The sequence below is a fragment of the Leguminivora glycinivorella genome, chromosome 13, assembly GCF_023078275.1.
Source record: "Leguminivora glycinivorella isolate SPB_JAAS2020 chromosome 13, LegGlyc_1.1, whole genome shotgun sequence".
NCBI classification, from domain to species: domain Eukaryota; kingdom Metazoa; phylum Arthropoda; class Insecta; order Lepidoptera; family Tortricidae; genus Leguminivora; species Leguminivora glycinivorella.
The window spans coordinates 18,351,946-18,374,231 of record NC_062983.1 but is presented as its reverse complement, the minus strand read 5'-3'; the positions used below and the strand labels follow the sequence as shown (position 1 = coordinate 18,374,231).

Sequence of the window (22,286 nt, the reverse complement as noted above, 5' to 3'; positions counted from 1 at the left end):
CCGGTGATAAAGTTCAATTTAGTATGGCAAAAAAGTGTGAGCTCAGTCCCTATTGTACCATGTTTAGCGGCCCAAATGTCATTGTCAGTGAGTTCCAAAGACAGGGGACAGCGGAATCACATTTTTTGCCATACTAAATTGAACCTTATTACTGAGACAAAAAGGTGACCGTTTTCGCTATTCTGAACTATCGAAAACGGTCCACATGAGAGGGCATTGTTTGGGCTGGTGTCCCTCTCGCACGTGTGGCCAGTGTTAATGAGCCATAATAGTAGTATTTATATATATATATATTACCTGACTTTATAACTTCTTATATTATTTTAGTGTTATATTCAAACTAGGGTTTCGATATATTTCAAAGAATTGGAAAATAATTACAATGTAATTACAATGTAATTATTTTGATGCCAATAAATCAAAGATTTGTATAATTAAAAACGACGTTCACTGAATAATGTTGACTAATTAATTTTGTAAAAATAAAGTTTAGACATGTATTGTGGTTTTGAGACAGAAGTAATGCTGAAAGAGATGCAGATATTTGCCACTCACTACCTAGTTGCGTCTCAAAATTATAATCAAGTATCTTCCCAGCTGTACTCAGGCCACACGCTATAACCATACCGAGCGCATCGATCAGCCGCTTGTGCGCGCCATTATAATATTAAAGTAACGAATTACGTACTTTCATATCTAAGGTGAACTTGATTTTCATATTAAGGGAACTTGATTTTTGCAAGCTGTCAACCCTAATCAGCACGCTGCTGTCAATGTCATTAATTACGCGCCAAAATCGCTGTTTGCGGCGTTGTTGTGTTGATTTGTATTAAGCTCACGATTATTAATAAAATAAACAAATAATAAGTCACTTACTAAGCACAATTACCCAATAAAATGGAAGGATTTGATGATCCTGGTGTTTTCTTTTCCGACAATTTTGGAGTCGAGGAAAATGAATCTCAAGATCAAGTTAACCTACAAGCTGTAAAGAAGAAGTTCAAAGAATTTATTCGCCAGTTTCATGTTGGGAATTTCAACTACAAATACAGGTAACAACGCATAGTCTCAACACGGGATCCTTTTAATTTACCGAAGATTTTTTTGTCGAATTTCATTTCCCAAACGAATTTTGCCAACTACAAATAATCAGACAACGTTAAAATCCGTCAAATGATTATTTTCCAAACTGTTGTAATGCAACTTTTATAACCCCAACTGTTCATTTCAAATGTTTCACTTTGACTAGAAAAGTTTGCTCAACTTTACTTTCGTCAAATTAATTACTAGACAAAATTATTTAGTCAAATAATTTGTTTAGTAAAAAAATTTTTCCTTAAAAACACACCATGCAAAACCACTTTTTGACAAGTGTTTTAACATGATTGTTTTCACTTACCGAATTTCATTTCCCAAACAGATTTTAACAACTACTTACACGTTTGCTTCCCACAAACACTTTTGACGAAAATACCATAATTATGACGAGTCAAATAATCTTTAAAAACCTAAACATAGCCTAAAAACCTAAAAGTGGGTTTAGGTTAGGTTAGAACTGCGACCCCTACACAAAACTGTTGCTAAGAAAGTAGGTTTAGGTTAGGTTGGAACTGCGACCCCCACACAAAATGTTGCTAAAAAAAGTAGGTTTAGGTTAGGTTAGAACTGCGACCCTCACACAGAACTGTTGCGAAGAAAGTAGGTTTAGGTTAGGTTAGAACTGCGACCCCCACACAAAACTGTTGCTAAGTAGGTTTAGGTTAGGTTAGAACTGCGACCCCCACACAAAACTTTGCTAAGAATGTAGGTTTAGGTTAGGTTCGAACTGCGACCCCCACATAAAACTGTTGCTAAGAAAGTAGGTTTAAGTTAGGTTAGAACTGCGACCGCCACACAAAACTGTTGCGAAGAAAGTAGGTTTAGGTTAGGTTAGAACTGCGATCCCCATACAAAACTGTTACTAAGAAAGTAGGTTTAGGTTAGGTTAGAACTGCGACCCCCACACAAAATTTTGCTAAAAAAGTAGGTTTAGGTTAGGTTAGAACTGCGACCCCACACAAAACTGTTGCGAAGAAAGTAGGTTTAGGTTAGGTTAGAACTGCGACCCCCACACAAAACTGTTGCTAAGAAAGTGGGTGTAGGTTAGGTTGGAACTGCAACCCCCACACAAAACTTTGCTAAGAAAGTAGGTTTAGGTTAGGTTAGAATTGCGACCCCCACACAAAACTGTTGCGAAGAAAGTAGGTTTAGGTTAGGTTAGAACTGCGACCCCCACACAAAATGATGCTAAAAAGTAGGCTTGTGCCGTTTCGTTCGTTGATCGGAGCGTTCCGATCTCGTTCAATCGCTCCCACGAACTAGTTCGCTCTTTTAGGTCTTTTGCTCATTTAGTTCAGCCAGACCAGCGACCACTGCGGTCGGAAAGATCAGAACGAATGGGACCGAATAGTGTCAAAATGATACGAATAGTCCACAGATACTAACATTCCGGGTCGAAAGGTTGTAAGTAACCGAAGTTTAGTACCTTGATGTTTTTGTGTTGCTCTGCTAAGTAGCTCTCGCTCTCGGTCGGCGCAGTCACACACTCGTTCTTGATCGAAACCGCTCGCGCTCGCTTTGGCTTTTTTCTTTTGGGATAATATTGGTTGGCAATTAATCATTTTGATTAATTGATTTGGTAAAATGAACATCCAAAGTAAAAATGTCTAAATATTTATTTGGATATCATTATTTTGGCAAATATGTATATGTCACACGATAAGTTGGGAAATGATGAGTTGCCTTTTAAATTTTTGGGATACAGTTTGGGATGTGAAAATCTGGCTCTCATTAATATGTCACCTCCATCGTCCCTTTAACACCAAAAGCCGTTCATTTTTGCACGCTTTGTTTCATTTCATATCTTAAATGGTCACTAGAAAATTAAGCAATATTCCTTTCTTAAAATCAGTGGTGAGCAAACCTTTTCAGTTGGGGGACCAACATTTGAAGGAATTTTAGAGGGTCAAATTTACCAAAGTTCATTTTTGCTTACAGAGATGCTCTTAAACGTAATTACAACCTGGGAAAATATTGGGTTGAAATAAATATAGAGGATTTATCAAGTTTTGATGAGGTTCTTGCTGAAAAACTGTACAAGAAGCCAAGTGAACACCTTCCTATCTTAGAAGAGGCTGCTAAAGAGGTATGTCTTGTTTCTAGTATTGATACAGCATATTAGATCAATATAAGGAAAACTAAACTTCTGCTTTACTGACCTTCACTGGAGTATGATATGTGTATGGTTAACCAATTTGAATCCTAAGCCACTAGAACACTGTCTTACTTACACCCTGTTTTATTTGCCATGGAAGTTACATATTAATAAACAATAATAAATAAATAAATAAATATTATAGGACATTCTTACACAGATTGGCTGAGGCCCACGGTAAGCTCAAGAAGGCTTGTGTTGAGGGTACTCAGACAACGATATATATAATATATAAATACTTATATACATAGAAAACATCCATGATTCAGGAACAAATATATGTGCTCATCACATAAATAAATGCCCTTACCGGGATTCGAATCCGGGACCGCGGCGCAGCAGGCAGGGTCACTACCGACTGTGCCAGACCGGTTGTCAAAAATTGATGTTTACTGTGCAATGGTTCTACAGTAACAGAGGATTCAAATTGGTTGACTGTACAATACAGTTTGACTATGGTGACTACTTCACCTATCTACTACGTCACTGATGTGCCCCATCGTATTCAACAACGTGCAGTAACAATTTCTTGAATGCATTGATGTGCTCCATCGTGGCCCTCATTCAACAACATGCAAATCGTAAGGAGCAATTTCCTTGCCCATTTTTTTAATAATAAAAAATATTATTACAAGAATAGTTTTAAATTCTCCACATACCATTTACTGTATACCCTATCTGACCCTACTTATAAACCACTGCTAGGTTATTAACCGTCGTCTGTTTCGGTCAAAAAATTGTCATAAAATAATTAACTTTGATATGACTTTAAAGTTCAATGCCTTATGTTAGGATCCTTATCAAACACAGATGAAGGGTTAAGCTTATGATGACCTTATAGTAAATGAAAACATTATCTCCAGTTGGTAGATGAGCTGACAGCTCCTCGGCCGGAGGGTGAGGAGACAGTTGAAGACATACAAGTGCTTCTGTCTTCTGATGCACACACATCCAATCTCAGGGAGCTAAAGGTAAGTTAACTGTAATATTGTCCCTTTGTCCCACTAGAATTTCATAAGGGAAATATGATTCTTCTAATACTTCTGATAATGATAAAAAAGTGATTTAACATCTGACAATGTTTCATGTGGCAATATTTTCTCAATCTTTACGGATTTGATTGAAATAGCTGCCATGCAAGCTAAAAGCATTTCATAAGGGACATTCTTGTGAAATGCACCTTATTAGAATAGGGTCTAAAGAGATATTTACAAATCAGTGAACTACTTTAAGAAAACAAGTTTAAATGCATATATATGACCAAAAGCTTATTTCAGTCAGAAACTGTGTCCCGGCTGGTAAAGATCCCTGGCATTGTGATATCCGCATCCGGCATCAAGGCTAAAGCTACGAAGATCTCCATCCAGTGCCGCTCGTGCCGCGTTGTCATCCCCAACCTGCTCGTCAAACCTGGATTGGAGGGCTATGTCATGCCTAGGAAATGTAATACGTAAGTACGGCAAAATGTCTTTCAATGATTCAATTCCTAACTCATACATTAACATCAACCTTGAGAATTTAAGGAAAGTTAGTCTTCTTCTTCCTCCTCGCCTTTTCCCATTATATGGGATTTTAATTTAGTTTAAGGAAAGTGTTTTTTTTTTAATCCTTGTAGCAGAAAAATGTCTGATGGGTTGAACTAGCGAATATGCAGACATTAAATGTCGATATTAACTCTGTATTATCCCAAATGTTTAATCCTTGAGAAAATTAGGAAGGTTTGGCGTCTCTGGGCTCTTGCCAGTATAATAAAGAGTACTCTTGCTCAGTACCTAGTAGTACAGCAGCCTTAAATTTTAAGCTATTATTGAAATACTTTTATCTTTTTGCAGGGAGCAGGCTGGTCGACCAAAGTGCCCATTGGACCCTTATTTCATCATCCCAGATAAATGCAAATGCATTGATTATCAGGTAAAAAATTAAAGGCACCCATCTCCCTACAATTAAATATCTCTATCCCGATCAAACATTATGGCTTACGAAATGTCACTAGACTATGAAGTTGCCATTGAGTATAGAAACAATAATTGTCTTTTTTTTGTACATTTATCTCAGATACTTCTGTGATTGAAATTCGTAATTGCACTCTTTCAACAGGTCTTGAAGCTACAAGAGGCCCCAGAAAGCATCCCTCAGGGCGAAATGCCGCGCCACCTGTCGGTTTACTGCGAACGCGTGCTCTGTGAGCGCGTGGCACCCGGCGCTAGAGTCCAAGTTCTCGGCATCTACTCCATCAAGAAGATCGCCAAGCAGGGGGTGGGTAATGGGAAAAGATAAAACACTACTTAATAGTTAATACAAATTAAAAAGATTTGTCGCTATGAAGTTAGTTTGAAAAGTTTAAAATTAAAATAAAAGGTACTTATTAAAATAGTTACTCAACTCTCTACTATTAGCAACTGTTTTGCATTGAGGGGTTGATATATTATTCCAGCCAGCTCAACATCGTAACAAAGGATATGATAAGGTCAATCTTCTGAACTAAATTGATATTTAGAATAAGATGAATATTGTACACTCCAAAATTTGAAAATACTAACACTAACATGTGAACCGATTCCGCAGAGAGAAGGTCGCGGCGAGAAGAGCGTCGGCGTGCGCTCGTCGTACCTGCGCGCCGTCGGGCTCTCCGCCGACGAGGGCGCCACCGGCGGCCTGCAGCCCTTCACGGCCGACGAGGAGGAGCAGTTCCGGCGCCTGGCGGCCTCGCCGGACATCTATGAGAGGATCTCCATGTCGATAGCGCCTAGCGTGTTCGGGGCGGTGGATATGAAGAAGGCCATCGCTTGTCTTTTGTTTGGAGGTAAGTTTGTCAAGGATAACCTTTTGCTTTGGATGAAGAGGAGCAGTTCCGACGTCTAGTGGCGTCGCCGGACATTTATGAGAGGATCTCCGTGTCGATACTTTATCTTTACATAAATATACAAATTCGCACCAACTTTTTATCCTAACGCTTCGAGAGTGAGACCCCTTGGTCACAGATAGACAAGGAATATTAAGGATATTAGGTTTTTCGTTTTCGCAGAGTGACCGTGAATATTTATTGCCACTTAGCTTGTCAAGATTCAATGACTCATAGTATCCGTTATTTACTACCAGGTGCGCGCAAACGCCTCCCGGACGGCCTGACCCGTCGTGGTGACATCAACATCCTCCTCCTCGGCGACCCCGGTACCGCCAAGTCCCAGCTCCTCAAGTTTGTGGAGAAAGTGTCGCCTATCGGAGTCTATACGTCGGGAAAGGGCTCCAGTGCGGCCGGTCTTACGGCTTCTGTCATCAGGGACCCGGGCAGCGTGAGTAAATAATTTGGGACGCAAATATATCTTGATTCAACTAATCTTCAAACACTTCTGAAAATTCGTTAGTCTAATATGAAAAAGCTGTTAATAACCTAGAAATCACACCACGTCGACATCCCAAAAGTTTAAATACAATACTATATGCTCAGCTTTTTAACTGCATGTTTCTTACGCCCGATATGGAACAGAATACGAGAAAGAGTTAATACAGGGTTCATCCAAACTTACATTGCGACTCTACTCGTTTAGGGCTAAATTAATCTGTCAAGTCTGCTTAAGAGCGTTATAACATTTCGGCGTCGGGCGAAATTAGGTATTTTACCCGCCGCGCGAGCCCAATATGCCGACCCTTTCTAGCACGTCTTATCACTCGCTCGCACTACGATAATGGACAAAACAATCTTGATCCTTTCTATGGAATTTTGATAACAACCACAATCTACTATCTCGATATAAACTTTTGATTTCTAATAAACATTATTTTGTACGAAAATACTAGAATGTAGCGCAAAATAATATCAATTATGTTAAAATTTATTTAAAAAATTAATTATAAAAGTAGATCCCATCCCAAATATTTGCTTTTGTTATATGAAAATTACTGTAATGCTGTATTATGATTACCTCTGTAATCCATTCCTTTGGAATCGGTATAATATAGATTCCTGTAATATGGATTCCTCGGTAATCAAGTACTTAAGTATTTTGAATCCCACTTTACTTCGATTCCAGGCTTATTACTTTACTTCTTTATGTCACTCAAATTGTTTTTGGTTTACATGTCATTCTAGCATTTTCACTTTCACATTTCAAGTGCATATACCACGAGTATAGGTTTTCGGGTGTGCTGATTTAAAAATTAATGACCGATTTGGAATCTGTCATTGCTGACTGTCACTTTGACACAAAAGTCGTCATGGGTGTCGTAAAATAGGTTTTAGGGGGTGCTGATTCCAAAATTAATGACCAATGTGAAATCTGACATTGCTGACTGTCACTTTGACACAAAAGTCGTCATGGATGTCGTCAAATAGGTTTGCAGGGGTGCTGATTCCAAAATTAATGAACAATGTGGAATCTGACATTGCTGACTGTCACTTTGACACAAAAGTCGTCATGGGTGTCGTAAAATTGGTTTTAGGGGGTGCTGATTCCAAAATTAATGACCAATATGGAATCTAACATTGCCGACTGCCACTTTGACACAAAAGTCATCATGGGTGTCGTAAAATAGGTTTTAGGGAGTGCTGATTCCAAAAATAATGACCAATGTGGAATTGCTGACTGTCACTTTGACACGAAAGTCGTCATGGGTGTCGTCAAATAGGTTTCCGGAGGTGCTGATTTGAAAATTAATGACCGATTTGGAATCTTGACATTGCTGACTGTCACTTTGACACAAAAGTCGTCATAGGTGTCGTCAAAAAGGTTTCCGGGGGTGCTGATTCCAAAATTAATAACTATTTTGGAATCTCACAGTGCTAATTGTCATTTTGACACAAAAGGACTCATGGGTGTAGTCAAATAGTTTTAGGGGGTACTGATTCCAAAATTTTTTTTTTTTTTTTTTTTTTTAATTTAAATTAATGAAATAAATGAAATTTAAAAATTAATGAAATGATTTAAAAAGTCATGACCGATTTGGAACCTGACATTGCACAGTACCCCTGGAAACCTATTTGACAACACCCATAACGACTTTTATGTCAAAGTGACAGTCAGCAATATCAGATTCCAAATTGATCATTAATATTGAGATCAGTACCCATGAAAACCTATTTTACGACACCCATGACAACTTTTGTGTCAAAGTGACAGTCAGCAATGTCAGATTCCACATTGGTCATTAATTTTGGAATCAGCACCCCCTAAAACCTATTTTACGACACCCATGACGACTTTTGTGTCAAAGTGACAGTCAGCAATGTCAGATTCCAAATTGGTCATTAATTTTGGAATCAGCACCCCCTAAAACCTATTTTACGACACCCATGACGACTTTTGTGTCAGAGTGACAGTCAGCAACGTCAGATTGAACATTGGTCATTAATTTTGATATCAGCACCCCTAAAACCTATTTTACGACACCCATGACGACTTTTGTGTCAAAGTGACAGTCAGCAATGTCAGATTCCACATTGGTCATTAATTTTGGAATCAGCACCCCCTAAAACCTATTTTACGACACCCATGACGACTTTTGTGTCAAAGTGACAGTCAGCAATGTCAGATTCCACATTGGTCATTAATTTTGGAATCAGCACCCCTAAAACCTATTTTACGACACCCATGACGACTTTTGTGTCAAAGTGACAGTCAGCAATGTCAGATTCCAAATTGGTCATTAATTTTGGAATCAGCACACCCTAAAACCTATTCTATGACACCCATGACGACTTTTGTGTCAGAGTGACAGTCAGCAACGTCAGATTGAACATTGGTCATTAATTTTGGAATCAGCACCCCCTAAAACCTATTTTACGACACCCATGACGACTTTTGTGTCAAAGTGACAGTCAGCAATGTCAGATTCCACATTGGTCATTAATTTTGGAATCAGCACCCCCTAAAACCTATTTTACGACACCCATGATGACTTTTGTGTCAAAGTGACAGTCAGCAATCTGAGGTACTACATATTTGTAATCTGAAAGTAATCAAGTCAATAATTTCAGTTATTTTGAATCGACTATGATTCCGAATTATTGGTATAGTACATTACATCAGAGGCCGGGAAAATGAGGATTTCCGGCCAAGTGGGTATATACGGCCGAGCGAGCGTGCGAGCGAGGCCGATAGGGTACGAGGCCGGGAATCCGTTTTCACGCCGAGGCATGTATAGTGCTTTTCTCAAACATACAATGAAATAAAAAAATGCTCTAAAGGACAATATTTTATAAAAAAAATGTTACTTTGCAGGCCTAGGCCTAAAAAATAATATGAAATCCCTTTACAGTCCTCTCGAATTGTTGCGCCCAAAAAGCGATACTTCCCAGCCCATTTTAAGGAACGTAAAGACAATATTTCATTGCATGTTTGAGAAAATAGTAATTATTGTATAGATGATTAGTGATTCCTTTACATGTAATGGTAATTTACCGTTTCACTTGATTACATTACAAGTAATCTGACACCCAGTAGTGGATTACAAAGTAAAATCAAGTAATCGTGTAATCCGGAATCGATTACGATTTCCCCATCTCTGGGTTTAGTTATACGGTTCATTGGTACTGGTGACCACCATCTGGCTCCATCATCAGACCCTGAGTACCACCTCTTGTCAAAGGTCTTGTTGAAACGAACCCAACGAGCCTAAACACGAAGTCGTTTACTTACATGGTTCACTGGTACTGGTGACCACCTTCTGGCTCCATCATCAGATCCCGAGTACCATCTTGATATGTCTTATCATCTTGACCGTATTGTAATTTTTACATATTTATCATCATAACGTTGTAATACTTTAACATTCAAACATAACAAAATATTACAAAAGCAAATATTTACGGATCTAGGATCAAATTCGTTGGTCGCTGTTTACACACACACAATGCGAGGATAGCCCGTGTATAAACAAGGCGTCCGACCCACACAACGATAAATATTCTCGACGTTTGCGATCAGAACTCGGAGAGCGAAGTGACATACGTCTCACCTATACGAGCTCCGGCGCGGCACTGAAATCGCAGGCGTCCGTCGCCGGTCAAATAGCGACAGGAAGGCTAATTTTCAAAAAATTGGCAAAAAATCATTATATAATATTATAACGACAAATGGATAACAGCAATTTAAGCAGATTGTACAGATTATTTATATACTAAAATAACTTCGATAACATGTAGATTTTCGGAGAAATGATCACTTGTTTCAATGTATTTTCAAGACAAAATTGAGTTCGTTTTACTTTCAATTTCTCAATTTCAAAGGATTAAATGATAAATATTGTTTAATGGGCCTTAAGTACAAGATATTTGGAACATAAATTTACCTCATTTATGAGAGTGAGCTTATCAAATTGTTGATAATAAGAGCTCCGAATTCTGTGCTTCACGCGGTTTTTCCTAAACGAGCATCAGGAAAACAATCATTACTAATTGAAAAAGCTTTTTTTTCCATATGTTTTTTAATTAACCGACAGTTAATAAGATGTTCTAACTGAAACAAGTACTTTCACTGTCTTTTAGTATGAGTAAAGTGTACAATTTTGTCGATAAATATTGTGCATTTTACAATATATCGCCTTTTTTTGTCATAGCGCTCTTAAAAAGTTAACTTTTTTTGTAGCGCAATTTCGTGATGGAAGGTGGTGCGATGGTACTAGCTGATGGAGGCGTGGTTTGCATCGACGAGTTCGACAAGATGCGGGAAGACGATCGCGTGGCCATTCACGAGGCTATGGAGCAGCAGACCATTTCCATCGCCAAGGTAAGTTCAACAACACATCCAATAATGGTCGTTTTCAGGGTCGGTACCGCGCAGGCACAGTATAATAAAGAGTACTATCGTACAGTATGGCCACTTCCGCTCCCCGCTGAAAGCGGCGCCCAACCCCTCTCGGTTACCTCACAGTTACCGCCTGTCAAAACGCGAACAGTCAACCTGTCATATCTCACTCATACAAGCATGGTACGCGTTCACCTACACGAGCTTAGAATGTGTGCTAGGAACGCGCCTCTTTCATAAATTTGATCGCCAGTGTCCGAGATGTGGCGCAGGTAACATCTGGAATTGCATTTCTTTGTTGTGTGTATGCTGTTATTAAGGCTATGGTGACTGCGTAGTGTGTATCATCAGGCAACCACCATATCAGGTAAGGCATACCACCATATCATAAACACTGCATTATCTATCCACTATCATTCTTTTTGACTGGTTTTATTGTATAAAACTTGTTATTTGCATATTTTCATGTCATACGATTAAATAAATAAACACTGCCACAGCCAAACTGGACGAGAAGTGTTACTTCATAGTCGCCTTATCAATTTCGACCTTTACGCATTTATTTCATTTTTACGACCTTTTCACTGTTGCCAATTGCACAAAATGATATTTCTGAACGTTCTGTACTCTTGTTTTAGTATAGGTCTACAGATAAAACTAACTTTTGCGTTTATTCACAGGCTGGCATCACCACTACCCTTAACTCCCGCTGCTCCGTGCTAGCAGCCGCTAACTCAGTATTCGGTCGCTGGGACGACACGAAGGCCGACGACAACATCGACTTCATGCCTACTATCCTGTCTCGTTTCGACATGATCTTCATCGTCAAGGATGAGCACGATCAGAACAGAGATATCGTAAGTACTCATAATTATTCATATTCATTTATTGCTTTCCATCGTGCTTCATTCAACAGTGAGGCTTATAATAATCTCCTGTCAACTTTCAAGTTTTATTCTCCTCCCAACTTTGTATCACTATTCAATCATTGGGACGATACAAAGGCTATAATATCGACTTCATGCCCATTATTATGCCGAGAAAACGTAAAACTACGAAGAGTTCTAAGTGAAATGGCATAGACAACTAATGCTAGGCAGATGATGGATACACTGATAAATATTTTTGTAGTACGCACCGACTATAAGCGTCGATGTCCTCACAATACTATTTACGTTTTAAGGAAGCCCGAATTTAAATTTTACAAAGATGGCTTATAGCAGAGCGAGAAATAACCACTGTTTTATATTTCCAGACGCTCGCGAAGCACATAATCTCCGTGCACATGGGCGGCGACAGCGCCGAGCGCGAGACGGCGGCCGGCTCGCTGCCGCTGGCGCTGCTGCGGCGCTACGCCGCCTACTGCCGCGCGCGCTGCGGGCCCCGGCTCGCTCCTACCGCTGCTGAGCGGCTGCAGGCCAGATACGTGCTGATGCGCACTGGAGCGCTGCAGCATGAACGACAAGCCGATAAGCGGCTGTCTATACCCATCACTGTCAGGTAAGTTCTAAAGCAGACGCCCCGGCGGCCGCAGAGAGGCTGCAGGCGAGATATGTGCTGATGCGGACTGGAGCGCTGCAACATGAACGACGAGCGGATAAGCGGCTGTCTATACCCATCACTGTCCGGTAAGTATAGCAACTGACGCCGTGAGCTGTGAACTTAGATTCGCCCCTGTGGCTGCTGAGAGGCTGCAGGCGAGATATGTGGTGATGCGGACTGGGGCGTTACAGCATGAACAGCAGGCAAATAAGCGGCTGTCTATACCCATCACTGTCAGGTGAGTATAGAAATTATCGCGCTACGCCATGAGCTGTGGACGTAGGCTCGCCCCTGCCGCCGCTGAGCGATTACAAGCGAGATATGTGCTGATAATCTGCTATCTTTACGGTCTATAACACGAACGTTACTGACAACAAAAAAAAAAAAAATGGTCCAATCAGCATCACATTTTACTTACTTAGTAAGTTTATTCAATTTTATTAGCTTGATCATTTTGAAAAATATCTGCCCAGTATCGTGCCACTGCTCGTGGCAATCAAACGATTTGTAAGCGCCAATTATAAAAATATAGTTTAAAATTAACTTGCTCTTACAGTTTACTTAAAACAGATATTCTTTGCCGCAACATTTCAATTTATTTGTGTTTTTCTCATCAGACAACTTGAGGCCATCGTCCGCATCTCCGAGTCCCTCGCTAAGATGCAGCTGCAACCATTTGCAACTGAAGCACACGTGACGGAAGCCCTGCGACTGTTCCAGGTGTCCACGCTGGACGCGGCCATGACTGGCAGCTTAGCAGGTAAAAAACCGACCTTATGACATCAATACAAACTAAATCCCGGGACAGACTGGCATTTATTTAAAGAAACTACGGTTGTACTCACGTTATTATATCGCTACTGTTGCAACATGTTTGGGGCCAATTTTGGAGGCCCCTCTTCAGGCATATATGTATAGGAGTTCACGCGGCGGCTAAACTTTGTTCACTTTAAATATTCGAATATGTCTCACGAAAGTTTAATGTATTATAAGACTAGCATTTGATACAGAATGTCCATGAGGTAGTTCTTACGGTTACAAAAATCCACTCTCGATTCGACAGAAAATTTTACAGAAAAATATCAACCCGTGTTGTGTGGATGTCAGAGTTGAATCTCTTGACGTGTGATTGGAGCTGTTTGTGATCTCAATCCCTTGTAGCAATGACCACTGTTTCTTGTGTCCACTCCTCGCCAAGACCCAAGACCAGTGAACAAAAAGTAGTGGGTTATACTTACAATGTACGCAATGCTTTTTTAAATAGTTATATACCAACCATCATTTTCCTCAGGTGCAGAAGGCTTCACCTCAGAAGAAGACCACGAGATGCTCTCCCGCGTAGAAAAGCAGCTGAAGCGTCGCTTCGCCGTCGGCTCGCAAGTCTCCGAGCAGACCATCATTCAAGACTTCCTGCGGCAGAAGTACCCCGAGCGCGCCATCCAGAAGGTCATCCACACCATGATTCGGCGGGGCGAGCTGCAGCATCGCTTGCAGAGGAAAATGCTGTACAGACTTTCTTGATTGTGTTTTGTTTGGCTGGAGTAAGTGCCCTTATATTAGTGTCTAATGAAAATACAGGAAGGTAGCGGAAGAGCTAAATATCGCAAAATCCTCAATAAGATATTTATTAAAGTCCTCAATAAGATTGTATTGAATAAGATATGTACATTTCTGAGATTGTGCATTAAAATGGATTTGTATTGTATTGGAATATCATCACTGTAAATGTAAATGATTACTGTGGCCGACTGATGAACGGCCTCGTGGACTAGATAAAACGTATAATGGTGGCGCGTTTTTGTGGAGAATTGGACGATGTCGCGCTAGTGTTTCACGCCCTTGTCCTTCGAAAATATTTACCTTGAGTTGAGTAATTTCGTCCATGTTTGTATGACCATTATCCATCTGTGTTTTTATTGACACGCTCACATTACCGACCTATTTTTTAAGTTTGTGTTATTTGTATCGAAATAAAACCACCTAATTTTGTAAATTTAGTTTTAATTTAATTCAATGCAATAGCATCTAATGCACAGGCAAACGAAGCTCACAGCATAATTATAATTTACATCAGTTACACTGATCAGGATCACATGGGATACTAAAATACTAGCTAGCAGCCTCCTAGAATGATAATACTGGTCTCCTTTTAGAAGAGGTAGATATGACTAGAACATTGAGCCATCGGACTCTCACATCGTCTAACACTAATGCCTGAGTGCACATTCATACTAGACGTGCAGTAGGGTGGGGGCGTGCGGACTGCATGTCAAACAATTGAAGTTCATACAATTGACCTGGGTCCACGCTGCATAGCCTGCACAAGGGTGAGCACGCCCGGCTGCACGCAAGCGCGGATCCAGCTTCGTGCCGGTGGGGGTCATGAGGCCCCTTTTGGATCCGCGCATGGCCGCACGCGTCCTCGGCTGAGTGTCCACTCAGGCGTTACACAAGCTTTTATTTACTCTTTGATTACTTGAGACGGGAGCTTGAAAGGGTATTCAGGATGTTTTTCAACTCCTTTCCAGAAGAGAAAGTTGAATATACGGCCCTCTTCGCCTTTGTCAAGTTTCTTAATATGGTTCATGTCTTCTTCGGATAGTTCGAAGTCGTATATTTCCATATTTTCCTGCAGAATAAAAGCAATAAATACTTGAAAATGTAGTAACATATTTTATAGCAAAAACCTGACATGTGATTAAAACTTGTGAGGATGAGAGAGACGATGCAGTTGTTAAGAGTAACCAGATTTCTAGATGTTTTCATTGTCTTAATAATATACCTTCAATCTATGTTTCTAGATGTTTTCATTGTCTTAATAATATACCTTCAATCTGTGTTCGCTGGTGCTCTTCGGAATGACGACGATATCCTGCTTCACAAGGAAGTGCAGAAGTACTTGCGCCGGCGTCTTCCCGTATTTATCGGCGATCTCCTTCACGATCGGGAGCCCCAGTATGTCAGGGAAAGCATCAGGACTGAAACACCAAAACAAAATCTTTCTCTTTTTATGTTTATAGGGGTAATAAATAAGTCACGCCCTTATGGAACCGCTCAAAGTGCTGAAAGAAATTATTTTTTTTACAAGAATTACATATCTAAATATATAAAAGAAGAAGCTGACTGACTGACTGACTGACTGACTGACATATCAACGCACAGCCGAAACCGCTGGTCCTAGAGATTTCAAATTTGGCACGTAGGTTCCTTATATAGTGTAGAGGAGCACTAAGAAAGGATTTTCCAAAAGATATTGACTGACTGATTGACATATCAACACACAGCCGAAACCGCTGGTCCTAGAGATTTCAAATTTGGCACATAGGTTCCTTATATGGCGCAGAGGAGCACTAAGAAAGGATTTTTCAAAATTCTCTTAAAAGGGTGAAATGGGGGTTCAAAGTTGGTATGGGGAAACAATATTAGTTTGTCTATTTTATTCGAAACTTCACAGGAGGATTCCTAAAAGGCATATAACTAATACATGTTTTAGGTTTTTTGAAAATTTGACCCCTAAAGGGGTTCAAAGGGGTAAAGTCAAAAACACAATATGGGTATCGTTTTTATGGTTTATCGGGTCGCTGATCACGATAAATACAACGATTTTATAATCTAATGAGGTGGAAAAGAAACGTTCCCCCCTGTTGTTCTGCAATGGGGTTAAAATATCCAAAATAGCCATAAGTATAGCTTTAGTTTTTATCTTTACTTCTGGTTCAAGAGATTTCAAATTGACACGGAAGTTCCTTAGAGGAGCACTAAGAAAGGATTTTTCAAAGTTCACCTCCTAGCATGATAATTTGACAGGGGCAAGGACAGGGACAGGGCCAGGGATAGGGACAGGGACAGGAACGGGATAGGGTTAGGGATAGGGATAGGGATCGGGATCGGGATAGGGATCGGGATAGGGATAGGGATAGAGATAGAAATAGGGGACGGGGACGGAATAGGGATAGGGGCGGAGATGGGGACAAAGATAGAGATAGGGATAAGATAGGGATTGGGGTCGGAATAATCGGTCGGCAATCGATATCTAGGCAGTGTAAAATGCAGGTGGCTCAGTGGGAAGGGATTAGTATGTAGGCATCGGCGAGTATCCTGCATCCGTAATAACTATTACAATGTGCTGTAAGAAGACCGTTGTTTTGCTTGCCTATTATATGTTTACGTTTGTAATAAGTATAATGGAAAAAAATGTAAGGGATAATGCAAGGAAGTACTTTTTACCCTACCGACCATAGCGTCGAGATACTGGCTATGTGGGTTGTATGAAGTTTCCCCAGTATAAATATTTATATAGGTAAAATACATACATATTCGTACCTACTACCTACGTTGTGGTCGCTGTGTAACAATTCTATAATCATTGCGAAAATTTCTTTAAAAACAATAGTAATATGTGTAAGGTACAGTCAGCCAAAACCGGACCGTACAGCAAATAGATCAGTTACAATGGCCCCCCAGTCGAGAATTGCCCCGCTTTACCTTAATCGAAATAATCGCGGACAGATGTACCTACAAAGAAACCTACGGATCCAAATGAAAATCTTATTTTTTGTAAACGTTTCAATAAGAATACTTTTATTACGCGGGCGAAGCCGCGGGTAAAAGCTAGTTTATTAAATAAACAAGTTTCGATTTTGGTTCACCAAATAATGGCCTTTGTAAACGGCTGAAGAGTTCTTTATGATGCATCTGGCTACGCCAACCAATCTTTTAACTTTTATAAAGAATGAAAGAAGGACGTAAAATCCATGCCAGACTATTCATACCTATACTTGTACTTATTCACAAAGTGGTCCTTCGCCCCCGGGCTGCCCAGCGGGGCGTACGCCGTCACCACAATGTTATTGTCCGCACAGAACTTCCTCAACTCCTGCTGCTGGAACGACGCATGGAGCTCCACTTGAAGCACCTGGGGCAGGACCAAGGCCTTGTCCATGATCTTTTTGATTTGGTCTTCGTTGAAGTTGGAGAGGCCTAGGTTTCGGATTAGGCCTTCCCGCTGGCATTCTTCCATCACCTATAGTAGTAGAATTATTTAGAGTAGATCTAAGTTACACTTACATAAGTTTTTTTAACCGCCTTCCAAATCTCAAGGGAAGGGGTTCTCAATTCGTCTGTATTTTTTTTTTAATGTTTGTTCCTCGATATCTCCGTCGAGACTGGACCGATTTTGAAAAAATTTTTTTTGATTGAATGTATATGCATACAGATTGGTCCCATTTTTCTCAGAACCCAGTTCTGATGATGGGATCCTGGAGAAATCGAGGGAACCCTCAAATCTGAAAGGCATACATATGGTGATTTTTGTGTTTTTAAAGGAACAGCATACATTTACGCACGGAACAGTGACATTTGGTGCAGAATGGAACTGAACGGACACTTATAGTGACTTTGGTATTTTTATAAGAACAGCATGCACTCAGAACGGAACTCTGCTGATGACGGTCAAATCTGAACGGCACACTTATAGTGACTTTGGTATTTTTATAAGAACAGCATGCACTTACGTCCAGAACAGTGACATTTGGTGCAGTGGAACTGCTGATGAAGAGTGAGCCGCCCCTGGTTAGAGTTCCGTTCTGATAATCATTCTCATCTGTAAATACTTCAGAATCATCCAAATTTCAAAATTGGTTCAGAAATGATGGAGATATCGAATAACAAACATTAAGAAATATACAGACGAATTGATAACATAATCCAACATTTGAAAGTATTTATCACCAGAACCCCAAAGGAAGGCGGTTTTTTTTTTCTTAAAAATTATTAAAGTAATGTTTCAACAATTTTCAGGGAAAAACTGATAGTTATCTTATACTTTTAAACGAGCAATTCTTGTATATTTATTTATTTATATATACCGACGATCTCGGAAACCGCTCTAACGATTTCGCTGAAATTTGTTATGTGGGGGTTTTCGGGGGTGAAAAATCGATCTAACTTATCCTTAGGTCCTGGAAAACGCGAATTTTCGAGTTTTCATGCGTTTTTCTTCGCGCGCCATCTCGTGTGCAGTAGTTGTACTGTTAAGACAGAATTCTTTCGGTCGATGTAAGTACTATTTATTGCAGAGACTAGATGGCGACACAGGTCAAGGCTAACACGAATAGAAAAATACACTATTTGAGCTTTTGTGGCAAAACGCGCGCCATCTCGTGTAGAGTAGTTGTGTTGTTAAGACTGAGAATTCTTTCGCTCGATGTAGGTACTATTTATTTTTGAACTAGATGGCGACACAGGTCAAGGATACGAAACAGAACCGAGCTAAGCTCGGTCGCCCAGATATTATTATTATAAATGTAAACTAAACTAGCCCAGGTAAAGCAAGAATAATTCCAACAGTTTGCTTTTTATTATTTTGGCTAGAATGTATTTTTTTTATACTACGTCGGTGGCAAACAAGCATACGGTCCGCATGATGGAAAGCGGTCACCGTCACCTATGGACGCCACGAACGAGGAAGGAGTGTCACGTGCGCGTTGCCAACCCATTAGAAACGTATCCAAGTTGTCCCACATGTTTTTTTAGGTTTGCCTGTACCCTGGTCAATGGTTCCTGTTTGTCCAAGTTGTGCTAGAGAGTCTGGTAAGGTATACCACCTTACCAGACTCTCTAGCACAACTTGCCTTGTCACGCGCGAGTCCATACTTGAAGTCGCGCTTGATGTATGGACTCGCGCGCGACAAGACAAGTTGTGCTAAAGGGCCAGGTTCATGAGGTAACTTGCAAAGCTGGAATCAGTCAATAAATAAAATTCCTTACAATTGTACATACCTTCCATATTTGACAATGATTGGTTGTAACATCCAGCTCATAGTCTCCATCGCTGTTGACAACTGGTGTAAGAGTCTCCGGGTCACAAACAAAAGCGAAGGGCACATGGATCAGGTAGAGGTCTATGTAGTCCATGTTCAAATTGTTGAGTTGCAGCTCTATAAATTTTCTAACGTCTGATGCCCGGTTTCCGACATGTGGGAGCTGTAAAGTAATATCATTTTAATTATTAATATATGGAACTCTGGTACAAACTCTAGGGATGAAGCTGACGAACATACAAAAGTTATCCCTTACCAGGATTCAAAGGCATCGGCTTCGAGTAATGTCACTACAAACTGGGCTAAGATGCTTTTAAAATTAATTATTAAATAAGTATTTATTATGTTACCTTGGTTGTGATGAACAAGTCTTTCCTAGAACCTTTTCCACTATTTATCCATTCATTCACAGCAGCACCAATAGCCTCTTCATTGTTATAGTTAAAGGCAGTGTCTATGTGTCTGTATCCCAAGTCCAAAGCCTTTAGCACTGTCGGCTCAATTACATTCCCAGGGGCCTGAAAAATTATTATACAAATAAATATTGAAAATTTTATTGAATATAGTTATTATTTCTGTGTTCAGTGACTAAAAACATAATACTTGAGTGTCTAACCTGCCAAGTTCCCAACCCTATGGTTGGCATGGAGTCATTTGTCTGTGATAATGTCACTGACTGCATTATTCTAATATTGTTGAAATAGAAACGTATAGGTGTCCTGAAAGAAGAGGAAAAGATAGCAAGCAGTGTTTTCGTTCCAAGATTCATATAATATTAGCAATGTTAGTCTGACGGGTGGAAACTTGGCACAAAGCCAAAAAAGTGCGTATTTAGAATGTGCGTACAAAAACTGATCAAGGCAACCAGTTTAAGTTATTTATAATGCAATAAATTCAGAAAATTAAACCAACTTATTAAGCCGAAACTTGAGAAAGAAATATTGATTTTTCCAAGTGACGTAAGAATAAATTCAAATTTCGCGGTTTAGGAAACTATCAGTCTGTTGGAGGCAACGATAAAAACGTTAGTTTGGGTAGCGATTCTGTAGGATACTCGTGCAAAGAAGCTTTTTATTGTCTACGACTAGACTCTTTTGTCTATGGTAATTAAAAAAAATTGACGTTGACAGCACGATTTTTTTCCCGCGGTGTTTACATTGATTGTTTATACAGTTTTTATAAAGAATTATAACATAAAAAGAACTCGTAAAATCCCTTAACATATTTTTACATTTGTTAAATCCATTCTCAAACCATTAACATGGGTGTAAGTATTATTTTTTCTCTATATTATAAGAGGCTTCTTTGTGTACTTTATTTCGACTGTGTAAACACAAAAGCTCAATAAAAACTTAAATTTCATTGAATAATAGATGTGCAGCAAAGGCTATTTTAGTTTTAGAACTCAAGTTTCAGTATACTATCTTTTTGTATATCTATTGAGGTTATGTTTGGTAAAGATGCTTTCTCCATAAAACGCCTTGTAATTCTTGCAGAAGAAATCATCAACATCAGTGAACAAAAGCAAAGAGAAGAGGCTCGCTAGGAAGCAAGAGCAGTACCGCATAGCTGATGGCATGTCTCATGTGACATCAGCAAACAAGCTGACTGACTTGGCTTCTCTGTGCAAGGAGCTGTTGGTGTACCGGAGTAATGACCTGGACGTTGAAATGTACATACAACGGGTCACGGATCTCGAGAAGAATGTTTTAGACTGGGCAATAGACCTTACTGAAAGGAATATGAAGAAATTGTAAGATATTATTTAATTTATAAAGTTTTTGTTTTAAAAATGATCTTTTATTCTTCTTAGAATCTCTGTCACAACCAACATCCAAAATGTTTGGACAGATTATAAACAATCTATGCACAATAATTTCAGGTATGAGACCTGTGCCTGGGGCTGGAACAAGGAGAAGAAGGTTGAGGAGATGATGGATGACTCGGCCTGGTACCTCATCGCCAAGGAGAAGTCCGGCACACTTCTGGCGTTCTCACACTTCAGGTTCGACATGGACTTTGGGATTCCTGTCTTGTACTGGTGAGTAGTTATGTTAAAAATTTTAGGTGTGAAACCTGTTCCTGGAGAAAAAAGGGAATGATATCATGCATTCAGGTTCAATATGAATTATATTATGAATTTTGGGATCTCTATGATAAATTGTTATTTAAATAAAAATAAAAAATTGGCTACTACACCATATCAACCTGAATAATATAAATTGGGCAGAATGATTCTGGCGATTAATCTTTTAAACATTAACAATGGATTAATCTATCACAAACCTAGGTTAGATACCTTGGCAATGCTGTATGTGTACTGCATCACATCTCATCTGACAGTCTAAAACTTTTGGCTAATCCCAAATGTGAGTGATGATATGGTGTCAAAACACCAAAAGTAACCAAACCACCAAAGTTTTTTAGTAGCTGTATGATACAAAATGATATAAATAAATGACTAAATAAATATTATAGGACATTCTTACACAGATTGACTGAGGCCCACGGTAAGCTCAAGCTCAAGCGGATATCATTGTTTATGACAAAAATGAATAAACAATATGTTCAATAAACTAGATTAAGTACATTCGTAAACAATTTCTTTCATAAGAATTTGATTGAGTAATCTCTTATTGCTCCATAACCTGCCTTAATGATAATGATAAACACCTCCCTAAAAAAGAACTGCCTTGCGAAAAGTTACACAAAGCAGTTTAATTGGTGACTAGCCTAGTCGGGTCTTACTTACTACTGCCTCAATGGCCCAAACTGGAACTTGACCTCTGACACCAGAGAATGCCACTCTGCCACTTCACACAACTCCAGTTGGGTATTCGATGGCATATAGATCTTGTACTAATGTTGCTGACAAAAACAACCTACATAATTTATATTGAGCTTGTTGTTACCAGTCCCGACAACAAA

The 22,286-nt window shown here is 39.6% G+C and overlaps 3 protein-coding genes across 5 annotated transcripts in view; 2 read left to right on the top strand and 1 right to left on the bottom strand.

The window, feature by feature from the left end:
• Positions 1 to 791: 791 nt before the first annotated feature.
• LOC125232796 (DNA replication licensing factor Mcm5) lies at positions 792 to 14,530 on the top strand. Of its 2 annotated transcripts, XR_007177784.1 has the most exons (14): positions 792 to 1,052; positions 3,037 to 3,184; positions 4,117 to 4,224; positions 4,531 to 4,703; positions 5,086 to 5,164; positions 5,351 to 5,509; positions 5,819 to 6,056; positions 6,353 to 6,546; positions 10,837 to 10,977; positions 11,676 to 11,852; positions 12,251 to 12,495; positions 13,155 to 13,297; positions 13,829 to 14,152; positions 14,187 to 14,530. XR_007177784.1 is itself a non-coding variant. In XM_048138575.1 (13 exons), exons 1-13 carry the CDS (start codon positions 898 to 900, stop codon positions 14,056 to 14,058), a joined length of 2,190 nt encoding a protein of 729 aa, XP_047994532.1. In that variant the 5' UTR covers positions 792 to 897; the 3' UTR covers positions 14,059 to 14,530. The 2 variants fall into 2 exon arrangements, 1 of the variants encoding a protein (XP_047994532.1); XM_048138575.1 differs by having other exon boundaries at positions 13,829 to 14,530.
• Positions 14,531 to 14,573: 43 nt separating this feature from the next.
• LOC125232797 (1,5-anhydro-D-fructose reductase-like) lies at positions 14,574 to 20,216 on the bottom strand. The gene is made up of 6 exons (XM_048138576.1): positions 19,975 to 20,216; positions 19,709 to 19,876; positions 19,318 to 19,521; positions 17,310 to 17,560; positions 15,365 to 15,515; positions 14,574 to 15,166 (listed from the first exon to the last, which is right to left on the bottom strand). Exons 1-6 carry the CDS (start codon positions 20,125 to 20,127, stop codon positions 14,999 to 15,001), a joined length of 1,095 nt encoding a protein of 364 aa, XP_047994533.1. The 5' UTR covers positions 20,128 to 20,216; the 3' UTR covers positions 14,574 to 14,998.
• A 269-nt stretch (positions 20,217 to 20,485) lies between these two features.
• The window catches only part of LOC125232395 (N-alpha-acetyltransferase 40), a 41,454-nt gene continuing 39,653 nt past the window's right edge, over positions 20,486 to 22,286 (top strand). For both annotated transcript variants that reach the window (XM_048138040.1, XM_048138039.1), the window contains exons 1-3: positions 20,486 to 20,625; positions 20,855 to 21,111; positions 21,241 to 21,399. In XM_048138040.1, the coding sequence (XP_047993997.1) occupies positions 20,620 to 20,625; positions 20,855 to 21,111; positions 21,241 to 21,399 (422 nt within the window). In that variant the 5' untranslated portion in view covers positions 20,486 to 20,619. The remainder of the gene's footprint in view (positions 20,626 to 20,854; positions 21,112 to 21,240; positions 21,400 to 22,286) is intronic.